Raw genomic sequence first — 12,787 nt, 5'->3', positions numbered from 1 at the left:
TCAAGAAAAGTTTGCATCTATCAGCACCCAGGATTGGGTCAGAATTCATCAGAGAATCATCAGGATGCTGCATTAGCTTCCATACGGCTTAGCCAGTTATGACTGCATGCCAACACACAGAGTTCCATAGGCATCCCCCATACATCCCTGGCACATTTCTGGAAAATTTCAAACCCCAGTTGAATCTGGCACAAATGATTGTGTCACCTATGGATGCATAGGGTACCTTGACCTGAAATGGACCACATTTCCACCTCTCCCTGCACTCACCCAGTTCACTGTTTTCAGGCGGCTCATTACACCGCTGGGTAGTTACAGATTGGCATACTTCCAGGTATTGCAATGTAAGGTTATTATTTTTAAGTCGCAGAAATACCCTAATGGGTACTTTCAGGAAAAAAATCACTTTCAAGGAGTTTTTACTGCTTGGACTTCCCGGTTGCCATTTTAAACTCCCTGTGGTGGAAGGTGGGGAGCCACATCACTTGGACACAATCCACCATCAGCAGATCCATGCTGCTAGCTGGGACTTCTAATAACTTTTGCATTGGTTCATAGAATGCAAATTCCTCTCATTCATATATTAACAAACATCATGGAGCCAGAAACTTACCAGGATCTACGGCAGCTTCTGTCCCATCTGCGTCTGCTGCAGACACAGCAGCAGGGTGTTCCTTTGGGTGGGTGGGGGAGCAGCAAACAGCTGCTCAGTTTGGCTGCAGGATGTGCTGTTGCTGGCTCCAACCAGTTCCCAACCTGTATTCTGGGGCCAGCAGGGCACCATCCTGGCTGACAGGGTCATCATGCACTACCACTGGCTCCAGGCTGCGAGCAGAGCCCAACACCTGGTTAAATTCCTCATAAAACGGACATGATGTCGGCAAGTTGCCTGAGGTGCAGTTCTGGTCCCTTGTTTTCCTGTATTCAGTCTTGAGATGCTTAATCTGCTCCCTGCACTGGTCACCAGTCCAGTATATTTGCAATGCTGCCAACTTCTTTGCTATTTGCTGATATGTATGGCTGTTCCTGCTACTCTTACCAAAATCCACTGTTTTGCTGACCTCACACCAGAAATTTTCCAAAATCTGGTTGTGTTCCTGTAACCGTGAAGCAGAACACTTTGCAAAAGGCTGCTTTGTGTCAGTATCCATTGCAAACACAGAAGGCTCTCTGATGGTGTGTTTGCACCTAGGTGGTCAGAAGATAATGGAAGGATTAAATGCTGACTCACCAAGTTGCTGCACTACACCAATGGGAGTTGCTTCTGTTTCCCCTGGAGTCAATTGAAGATTCTTGGGATAGAGAAGACAAAGGAAGTTGGCCCATGTGATTGAGAGATACTTTTAGAGGACTCCCAGGATCTAAATTTGTGGGGGGGGGCGGGGGAGCTGCACCTGCAAAGCAATAGGGTTCTAACCTTGGGTCCTGGCGTGACTTCGACTCAGACCCTCCAACCCTACAGGGTCCTTGGATCTCAGGTCCAACCCAGAGTCTGAGCTTGGGTTTCCATTGCTGTGAAGACATATCCGTGGTGACTTGAGAAATGAATGTGTTACAAGTGAGTTTATTGCACCACAGGATGGAAAAAATACAGGCAGTCGTTGATTTTATGACGTTCAACTTATGACAAATAGCACTTATGACGTTACTGAATTGACACCCTGATTTGACGTAAAAAGTTGGTTTCAACTTTATGACACTCAGTCCTGCAATGGAGTGGATTGTGGTTCCGAGTTACAACGTTTCAACTTACAACACAATTTTCAGGAACCAATTGTGTCGTAACTCCCAGGACTGCCTGTAGATGTAAATATGCTTTGACTCCAGTAAATGGTGAGCGGATAGAAATAACTGACTAACTCTAAGACCTAGCAGAGGACTGCTAGGAAGCATGAATTTTAATGTCTGGGTCTAGGAGGATCCAAGAAAAATACTGTCAGTCACTGGGAGAAAGTAAGAGGGTGGACTGAAGGGAGCAGGGAACCACGTGTCATGCTTTTCCTAGTTGCTTGTAACTACAACCTTTTTCTCTCCTTCCAGTTGCAGAGTCTGTGCTACGGCTATGGTTGCTGCCCAGGCATATAGCAAGGGTATAATCCCTGGTCAAAAAGGTGTCACAAAATTAAAACATGGAAGAAAGGTGTAGAATCTTTTGTTAAATCAGTCAGTATTAGAGGTCACTAACAATGCGAAAGGATTTGCTCCTCTCCTGGGATTAAAAAGGCAACATTAAACCCCCAGTGAGGAGCCATCCTTTTTTTTTAAGCTGCGGGCAGAGTTGCATGAAGTTGGGCTAAATAAGTATAATTCTAATAATTCTTAGCTTCTATGTATACTGCAATATAAATAACATTCAAAAGATTAAATACAGGAAACAAAAAGAGTATAATTATAAAAGGATTGATTTGTTCTTTCTTCTGTCAGGGTTCAATGAAGACTAATTTTACTCACTTAACCGGTTTTATAGTACCATATTTCCATTGACTTCAGTTACTCCGGATTTATACCAGTGTAACTGAGATAAGACTCAGGTACTGTGGCTCTACAACATAAACAACCTGCAGTGAAATCACAAGATCAGCACTTTGGCATGTAAACACCTGCCTAAATGAGACCTTTAGGCAAGAAAGTTCTTGTTAATTGCTGATTTACATATACAGAAGAGAACCTTTGCTTCAATGATGTCATGCTATCGGCAGAATCAGGTCTGGCTCTAGGCACCAGTGTTCCAAGAATGTGCTTGTGGCAGCACTTTTCAAGGGGCGGCACTCACACTCCGGCCTTTTTTTTTTCCTTCTTGCTTCGGCGGCTGGCGGCACACCAGCTTTTGGGGGTGGGGGGGAAAAAACCTGGAGCTGGCCCTGGGCAGAATTTGGTCAGTCACTTACCTTCACACCCTTTTCTTTTAAAAGTTAATAAAACATTGCATTTTTGGTGTATTACCTGTCACTAGCACAGCTACTCATTGCAGTCCAGTCATGCTGTGGATTGACTAGGATGCCCCAGGACAGGTAAACAGAGGTCGGGGTCAAAGTGCCAACCACCAGCCGGAGAGGCTTTTGAGTCTTGGTCTTACCTATATAAGAAACATACAGACAATTCTACTTACACTTAGATTTTTTCTATTCGGGGGGAGATATTTGTGGCTGGTTAAGAGAATGAAAGAATTATGATTTAATCTCTCCTCTAAATTCAAATGGAAGGTATAATGCTAGTGAATTTAATCCTGACTTGAAGGGATCACATCCCCACCCCCTGCACATGCTTCTTTTTAAACATGAGAAAGAATATTCAATTTCAAAGTGAATATTTCTCCATATATCCCTAGCGAGGATCATCAGAAATAATGAGTTATGCATAGTAATGATTTAATGTTGACTGCAGTACTTTTCACCAGGTCTGAAATAAAACAAAACCTTAAACTTATTTCACTTAAAATTGTTGACAAGTTTTGAGTGGTGCCTCTGTCTAGGGAGGTCTGTCCCTCACCAATCAGACAATTTAACTCCTCCTCTCTTACACAATACTTGATATTTAGTTTTACTCTGAACACAATGGTGCAATCATCCCTCTAGATCAGAAGTTCCCAAACTGTGGGGCGGGATGCCAGGTGTCCAGGCCTTCCCAGAGCAGCTGCAAAAAAAGCATGCAGGGAGTCCCGGGTGGTCAGGGAGAAGTGAGGGAGTGCAGCCCAGCTCCAACCCAGCAGCAGCATGCTGCTCTTCCCCTCCTCCCCTCCCTGACTGCTGGGGGCTAGCTGTGTGCTGTCCCCACTGCTGCCTTCTCTAGCCCAGACACCTGGCCAATCAGTGCCCATGTATTTTAAAAACTCTGGAGCCTGCAGGAATGAGAGGTTTTGGCCAGGGAGGAGGGAAAGCAAGAAACTGTAGTGTGCTTCACTCTGTACCCCCACGGGCTCCTCACGGAATTGAGCCAGCCATGGTTCTGCTGCTGCCCTGGACAGCAGCTGCCTGCTCTGCTCCCTTCAGTGAATCACTTTCTGCCCTGGAAAGGAGGTGGCGGGGACTGTTATGAGACTTCCATGGAGAAGAAGGATACAATAAAACAAAGATTAAGAACTTTTAAATAAAGTTTTAAAAGCTAATGCCTGAGGCTAGTGCAATGATCTAGAGGGCTGTGCTCTGTATTGCCTGGCAAAAATCTTGGTTCAGTTCTCTGTTCATGCCTCTTGATCCTTAAATTGGAAGTGCTATTCAGCCATTAGCAGGAGTTCCTCACCTCTTTATCAATGATACCTCCAAAGGGTTAGGAAGTGGTTTTGTGCTCTAACAGGATTTCCCAGTAAGTCCACAAGGAAGAGAGATTTGCTTTTCCAAGCAGTCTCCAGGTAGTTAGAAAACCATGCAGTATGTGTGTTTTTACACTACATTGATTAGTAGCGCATTCACAGATAAAAAGTGGGATTTTTCCACCCCCATTTAGATGAACTGTGCTGTGATGTAATGTTCAACATTTTAAAAAGAAAGGCAAAACTCCAAACATTTGCTGATGTGTAGGCTGGATTCCCCAGTCTCCCTGTATTCTTATAGGGTTTTTTGAGTGGATTGTTTTCATAGTTCATTTATTTGTCAAACTTTTTGGCACACATCCTGTTTACGAAATCACTTTCTAAATTTGCTTTCTGGGGAACCAAGGGTCACATGCACATGGAAATACAAGAAGAGAAAAATCCATTTTTCATCTGTAACTGCTGTGGGTTTAGATATATATTACATACTAAAAAGAAGCCTTGGTATATGTTGAAAAAGACATAATTATCAATAGAAAAGCAATTTTAGATCATTCTAGGAGGTTTCTAACTTTGAAACTCTACCTTTGAACCTTCTAAAGTAATTATAATTTCTCTTTGAGCTCTGTGAAGCTGTACTCCAGCTTTACAGGTATGCAGACTAGCTTCAGCCAATCCTGCAAATATTGGAGATGAAGTCTGGTATGCAGTGTCACAGAAGTGCAAGAGACCATGTGACTATCAAAAAGACTCATTTCTTCCCTGAGGTCCACACAAGCACTAACTCACATCAGTCCAATGCCTTCTTCAACTTAACACTTGAAGAGAGAAGGGAAAGGGGGGAAAAGGTCTACATTAACTTCACCTTTCCTCATTGTCTCCCAGTACATTCTGCCCTCTACACTTGCACTCTTTGAAGTTTCGAGTGTGGTCGCAGCGCCAGCGCTGGGAGAGAGCTCTCCCAGCGCTGCATGTACTCCACATCCTCTATGGGTGTAGCTTGCAGCGCTGGGAGCTGTGCTGCGGCACTGTTTACACTGAGGCTTTACAGCGCTGTATCTTGCAGCAATCAGGGGGGTGTTTTTTTCACACCCCTGAGCGCGAAAGTTGCAGCGCTGTAAAGCGCCAGTGTAGCCATGGCCATATGTCTCTCTTTCAAGAGCAGGGAGCGTCTTTAACTACTATTTGTAAATAAACAAAGCTTTACAACAAGAGGACAAGCAGTAATGCTTGAAATTCGAGGATGTTATTTTATTTAAATTAGTTCTTGCAACCCTAGTTAAAAAAATATTTGATTGTGACATTGCTGAGTGTGCCAATGTTAATTTAAGTTATGTAGTGATGATGTTAAGAATGAGAGGGTGCAAGTTTCAGAACTAAGTTTCCCCAAAGATCAAGACTGCTTGCATCTGGAGTTGTGGCCTAGCCCATTATAGAGAAAGAGGTCAGCTGCAAAGTTTGGGCCTGAATCCAAAGTTATTCATACTTGGCAGTGTTTGATCAGGAAGCTTGGTTCAGATCTATCTCTAGTGGGAATGATCCAATTAAAATTCCCCATGATTGAAGCAGCTATTAAAATTAATAATCCTAAACCGTGGCTTTAGGCAGTTTATTTTTTTAAATATGTACCTGAATAGCTGTTAAATAGCAATCTGTTATCAAGTATTTTCTATGTGCATCTCATGGAGAAAAATATTGTTTCATGCCTGCAAGGGCCCTGGCAAATATATTAGGCCCAAGAAAATGCAGATCATTAACAAATTCCATCTGAAGATCTCAAGTACTTTAACAACATTAATCAATTATTCTTCACCACACCCCTGTGAAGCAGAGAGTAAGCTCCATTTTAAGATTAGGGACTAAATTACTGAATGCTGAAATGACTTGCTAAAGGTCATACTGGAAGTCTGTAGCAGAGGCCAGAAATAGAACTCAGATTTCTTTAGTACCAGACTTGCAGCTTTAGCTAAAAAACCATCCTTTTCCTTAAGCACCGTGTTAGTGAAGTTGGTGTCTCTCATAATATTATATATATAAATAAAGACCCATTACTTCATCAGTGGAATGCATTAAAATTTCTACGGGAGAAAGATTCCTAACTGGCATTTTGGGGAGATTATAAAACATTAATCTCCTATCCATCCCAAGCCCAAGAATTCCAAAGATTATAAATCAGTACGTTTCAAGATAGGATCCATTGCTTATAATTGTGTATCAACATTCCCACTAGCTACGTCAACTTTTCATATGCATTTTTGATCCCATATTCTAGAAAAAAGAAATATGTTAAATCTCAGTTTTCAACATGAGAAATTATAAAGAAGGACCCTCCAAAAACTGCATCTAGGTTTCTTAATCAGAACATCCATGACTGAATACTGTCTAGATGCACATCCTTACATTGTTATTTGAATCACACAAATGTTGATTTGCTCAGCCACATCAGAAAATTTGATCCACACTAAATAAAAACAATATTCTGTCTTGATTTGACTGTACATAAAAAAATGTGGTAATGTTACCTTACCTGAGCAGGTTTTCTTGTGATTTGGAATGGGTGCAGGTCGCACCGTAATCAAGTATCTTGGCTCAGCATCTGGAAATAACAATTTGGTAATTAGTTTAAATTCACAATTTGTTTTTAAAAATGATCAATTAATTATTCCTGGTGAATAGTGGAATATTTAACTGAGGGTATGGCTACACTTCACTTCGAAGTTTCGAGTGTGGTAGCAGCGCCAGCGCTGGGAGAGAGCTCTCCCAGCGCTGCACGTACTCCACATCCTCTACGGGTGTAGCTTGCAGCGCTGGGAGCCGCGCTCCCAGCACTGCGGCACTGTTTACACTGAGGCTTTACAGCGCTGTATCTTGCAGCACTCAGGGGGGTGTTTTTTTCACACCCCTGAGCGCGAAAGTTGCAGCGCTGTAAAGCACCAGTGTAGCCATGGCCTAAGATTTAACAATTTCTGTAATTTTTTTCCAGTCTATGATTTATTCACTGGCAATCCAGAAACATTCTAGGCACTATCAGAGAGATTTGAAAAAAACAAAAGACACATCCCTACATGAAAAACAGTTACAGTCTAAACAGACATTCCAAAAGAGAGAGGAAACAGGGTACAAGGTGATGGGATACAAAGTTTTTAGCTACTCTACTAGGGCTACATGTTATTTGCTTACAGATGGAACAAGTGGGCAAAGTAAGAAGTGGTGATGACAGAAAGGGAAGCAGCAGGATGGGGCAGGGAATGGAGTAGAGGATGGAATCCAAAGGATTCAGAGCATAGGCACTGACTCTGTGGGTGCTACGGGGCTCAAGCACTCACGGGGAAAAAACGGGGTGCTCAGCACTCACTAGCCACATCTGTATGGCGGGGCCGCCGATCAGCTGTTTGGCAGCTGGAGAGAGATGCTCGAGGGCAAGAAGAGGGAGAGCAAGGGACGGGTCTCAGGGAAGAAGAGCTAAGGTGGAGCACCCACCGGGAAAAATAAAAGTCAGTGTCTGTGATACTGAGGCTTGGTCTACATTACAGAGAGTTAGGTCGACATAAGACACCTTATGTCGACCTAATTATGTCAGTGTCTACACTACAGCCTTGCTCCTGCTGATGTAAGTGCCCTACTACACCAAAGACATAACTCCAGGCAAGTCTACATCGGCATAGTTGAGTCAATCTAGCTGTGCCCCTGTGGCATGTCTGGAGAAGATGCGCTATGCCAACTGGAGAACACTCTCCCATCAGCATAATTATTCAACCTCGGCAAGAAGCGTAAGTGATGTCAGCTGGAGACAAGCTATGCTGGCAGAATAGCATCTCCCACTGACATAGCGTTGGTGTGGACAATGTGAAAATTGCGATGCTCAGGGAGTGGAGGGTGCTTTTTCACATCCCTAATTGACATAAGTTAGATCAACTTAAGCGACAGTGTAGACCTGCCCTCCACCTCCAAAAGAGGTGTAGAGCTTATGTTGACGTAGTTAGGGCGAAACAGGATCTGTGTAGACGCTGTGTTCCTTACACTGATTGTCTTGTCAACCTAAGATAGGTTAACTTAAGATTCTAGTGTAGACATGCCCTGAGTGAAGATATTCGTTAAGAGGCTGAGGGTCTGATGACTATTGTTGCTACAGAAGTGGAGGTTCCTGGAGCAGAGGACTTGCACAGGTTACCTTGGAAATCCTAGTCACGCGCATGTAAGTGGTAGAGAGGGGATGGAAACCATTGTGGCTCAACGATTGTCTATTTGGTGAAACTCCCCTGCATAGTTAAACAGGTAAAATTATACTGCTATAGTTATACCAGTGTAAGTCCCCATGTGGACAAACTTATTCCAGAGTAAGAGTGCCTTTTTCTAGTTTAGTTTATACTACTTTTAACTAAACCAGAGTATAAGCGCATGGACTGATATTTAATCATTTAATACTTGCATGATCTAGCAACCACTGCAAAGCAGAGGGAGTCAGATGTGCTCGGTTCTATTCTCCACTCCACCACTGACTGAATTTGGACTTTGAGCAAGTCATTTGGCATGTGCCTCAGTTCCCCCTCTGTAAAATTAAATGTGTTACTTACCCCTCTCAAAGAGATACTATGAGGTTTAATTAAATGGTTAAATGCTTTGATAATTTTGGATAAAGGCACTAGATAAATGCAAGTAGTATTGTTATGATGAGCATCTTTGGGCCAGAACTACGTCTTATGCGTAGCAAAACAGGTACAGATCTTCATTAGGATCTCCGGCTACTGTTAAAATACAAATAATATTTTTAATGTAATAGTTGAGCTATTGCTAGCAATTTTCTTGCCAGCCAAATGTGCATTTTCCACACTTTCAAATGTTTACATTTATTTAAATTTAATCTTAACACTTAGTATCCTGGTTTTCTATTTTTATTTAATTTATTTAGAAAACTACAAAGTTCTCATAAAAATTTTATCCTTAAGTAAAAGATACGTAGCCTCAATCCTAACCCCACTTAATTTTTTTAATATACAGTGCACCTTGTTATAATGGCTAAAGATGCTACATTTAAATAACAAAAACAAATCCCATAGCCATTAGCCCCCTAAATAAAATCAAAGAGTTTGAAACTGATGAAAATTTTGTTTTTAAACTGAGCCCTGCTAGAATAGCATTACGTTTTCATAAAGCTAGAGTTGCAAGTCAGAACTACAGCTGTTTTCAAAAGTCAGAGTCACTTGCTGGCTGGCTGGATTGATTGAGAACCAGCTTGTAAAATCATTGGAAATATTGTTCTTCATAGGAAACAGTGAAATGAAGCAAAACCAAGTCTTGCTGTTATTTTTATACCCAGGGTAACAAATTCTCAGTATGTTTGATACACCCTCAAAGAGCACAAAATCACGTTGTGAGGCTGCAGTTCAAGAGATGTTTCTGGCAGTGAAAGCCAGATAACTTCACCCCACAGCTTAGAATAATAAGCTGTTTGATTAAAACAATGTTCAGAGGGGAGGAGCGTTAATAGTTTTGGGAAACTTATCTTGAGAAAAAAGAAGGAAAATAGAGATTTTCTTTACTCCTGCGACATCAGAGATCAGATAAACCAATCTTTCTACTCCTTTAATTAATTAACATTTAATGCACCTTTCTGCTCTCAGATATGTCTGCACAACTCTAACAGAAATCATGGGAGTTGGGTAGGTATATTTGAGGGCAGAATTAGGCAACACAGCAAATTGATCTGGACTGTTTTACCTACAATTTTAAATATGGGTGTCAACACAAAAGTCATTGTGCTACTATAAGATACAATCATTATGCATTACAAAGCAGTACTGCAATTAAGAGAAACCAAAGAGAAGAACTTTCACTGGTGTTCTACATAAGTACATAAAGGGCCAGGGAAAAAACTGTTTTTTGTTTGTTTGTTTGTTTGTTTTTTATGTGTGTGCGGAGGCACAGACGGAATCTTAGAATACCACATCTGATGCCTTCTCTGTATTGGAAAAGTTTCACGGATTTTTAATTGATTTAATTAAATCAATACAGTTAAATAGGTGGAAACCCGTAACATAGATGTACTTAAACTAGTTTAATGCTTGCTTTTAAATGGGTTCAGACTGTATCTGAATTAAAAGAAACTGAATGCAGTAAAGTTAATCTGGTTTAACACCATCTGCATTAGGAATCTGAACTGATTTTACAAGATCGATTTTAAATCAATTTTAGTTAACTAATGCAAATTTTCAGTGTACACAAAACTTCAGTCAGGAATCAGAAATATAGTGAAAATTAAACAGGAACTAATCCAAAACTTCATTCATCACACAGTTTGAAACAAATCATTTGTTATGTTTGAAAATTATTGACAAAAAGTTATGGTACTGCCTTTATCTAACAATCTCAAACTCTTTAAACCATTAGTTCCTTAAACACTACAACAGCCCTGTGAGGTAAGTATTATTAATATGAAATTTTACAGATGGGTAAACTCAGAGAAGAGAGATTAAGGCCTTACATTTTCAAAAGACTTCATTTTTGGTGCTCAATTCAAGATATTAAGTGCCTGGATTTTCCACCTATAGCTCCCACTGAAATCAGCTGAAACTGTGAGGTTCTTAACACCCATGGGTTTCTCAAGTTGGGCAGCCAAAACAGGGGTGTCCAAAATTAGTGAGCACGTGACAATTTAAGCCTAAATGACTCGCCCAAGGTCATGCAGTGTTGTTGTAGCCATATTGATCCCAGGTTATCCGAGAGACAAGGTGGGTGAGGTAATATCTTTTATTGGACCAACTTCTGTTGGTGAGAGAGGCAAATTTTCGAGCTACACAGAGCTCTTCTTCAGGCCAGGGAATGTACTAAGAGTTCCTTTTCCCAGACCCAAAGAAGAGTTCTGTGTAGCTCAAAAGCTCATCTCTCACCAACAGAGGTTGGTCCAATACAAGATGACTTTGCCTAAGATCACACAGTTAGTGGCTGAGTAAGACAAAGAACAGTAGTAGAATTTAAGGGGTTAATTTTAAATACCCCAAACCTTGAAAATAGTGACTTGGTTTTCCTGTTCTCCCAACTCAATCTTCTACTGAATATTCAAGCAAGAGAGAGAGATCACATTGCCCTCTATCCCTGTACAAAGTGCCATGGAATCTTTAACACCCACAAACTTGGTTTTAAGTCTTGCCTTACTTTGCATTGGCTCACAAAGAGCAAATGTTGCTCCTTGGAATGCACCACATGCCAGTATTTTTATTAATAAAAGGTCTATTGGCTGTCTGAAATGTGTTATCAAGGCTGTTTAGATCTGCCAGTTTCCCCTGCTATTTCCTGAAGCAACCTGGGTTAATCCTGGGGGGTCTCCCATCCAAATACTGAGCAGAAAACACACTCAATTTGTGAGATTAGAGAAGAGTCTGGAATAGGATGTGCAGCAACACCTAATAGACGCGGTTTACCATAATGAAGAGTTTATTCAAAAAAGCATAAACTTCTTCCACTCACCTTCCCCCTACACACCAAAATCTAATATTTATATACAGTTGTTGGTTTTATAATCTCTTTCTATTCTCAGAAAAAATGTGTTATGTTGGGCGTTGTTCACTCACCCTTCATGGAGGTTGGCAAGTACACTACATGTGAAGAATAGAGCATAGCCACATTTTCCAATGAACTCATCATTTCCCTGATAACACTATTTTAAAAGGAAGCACTCTATTTTTCAAAAGGGATTTTTTTTGTTATAATGGATAGGACTAGGAACCAACTGTCTGACATTAGAGCCAAAATTACTAAACTAAATTTAAGTCAACATTGTATTTTATTATGTTAATCCTCATCAAGGTCAATGATTATGACACTGGAACAATTTAAATCACACAGTAAAGTTCATGTTGCAGTCCTGACAACATTAAAATCCAGGTCTAAACTAAGCTAACAAAAATTATAATATAGAAATATGCTTGGGAGAGGTTATGGAGCAGACCCAAACATTTTACTGCATGTGTAAGAGTACAAGATCATAGTTTATTTTAATTTATTTGTATGTATGTGTACAGTGCCAATCAACATAGCATACAAGCACCGTTGTTGGCAATCCCTTGGAGTTCGAGGATGACTAGTCCAATAAAACGATGGCCAGTTATCGCTGGGGGCTCTGCAGGTGGCTAATGAGACCAATCTGGGATCCACAGATCTTGTCATAGTTGGCACAGACAGTTCCCAGTGGAAGGGGCAGATCTGGATTGTTAAATTAGGCTGCGGCACGTTCTTTCCTCCCTTTCTATTTCTCCATTTCCTGTTGTCTCCATTGGATTTTAGAATACTAGCATCCTTGCCACAAAGTCCTTTTCCATTTTGATCAATCAAGGGATTGGATTTTCGATGAAGATGTGCAATATTGACATAAATTCATGTTGGCTTTGAGGGTGTCTTTAAAGCGCTTTTTTTCCCCATCCCTGGACTGTCGACCACGGCTCAGTTGTGAGAAAATTATCTGCTTCAGAAGTAGATTTTCTGGCATTCGAAGAACATGACTAGCCCAATGAAGTTGGCGGTGGATGATCATAGCTTCAATGC

The 12,787-nt window shown here is 41.1% G+C and overlaps 1 protein-coding gene across 26 annotated transcripts in view; it reads right to left on the bottom strand.

The window, feature by feature from the left end:
* ABI3BP (ABI family member 3 binding protein) overlaps nucleotides 1-12,787 on the bottom strand; it is a 319,764-nt gene that overhangs the window by 222,330 nt on the left and 84,647 nt on the right. For all 26 annotated transcript variants that reach the window (XM_030582778.1, XM_030582662.1, XM_030582833.1 and 23 more), the window contains exons 3-4: nucleotides 6,777-6,845; nucleotides 2,944-3,076 (exon numbers count right to left, since the gene is read on the bottom strand). In XM_030582778.1, coding sequence (XP_030438638.1) covers nucleotides 2,944-3,076; nucleotides 6,777-6,845 — 202 coding nt within the window. The remainder of the gene's footprint in view (nucleotides 1-2,943; nucleotides 3,077-6,776; nucleotides 6,846-12,787) is intronic.

Source organism: Gopherus evgoodei, chromosome 1, assembly GCF_007399415.2.
Source record: "Gopherus evgoodei ecotype Sinaloan lineage chromosome 1, rGopEvg1_v1.p, whole genome shotgun sequence".
NCBI classification, from domain to species: domain Eukaryota; kingdom Metazoa; phylum Chordata; order Testudines; family Testudinidae; genus Gopherus; species Gopherus evgoodei.
Note: the sequence above shows the minus strand (reverse complement) of the source record. Positions and strands in the feature narration are given on the sequence as shown.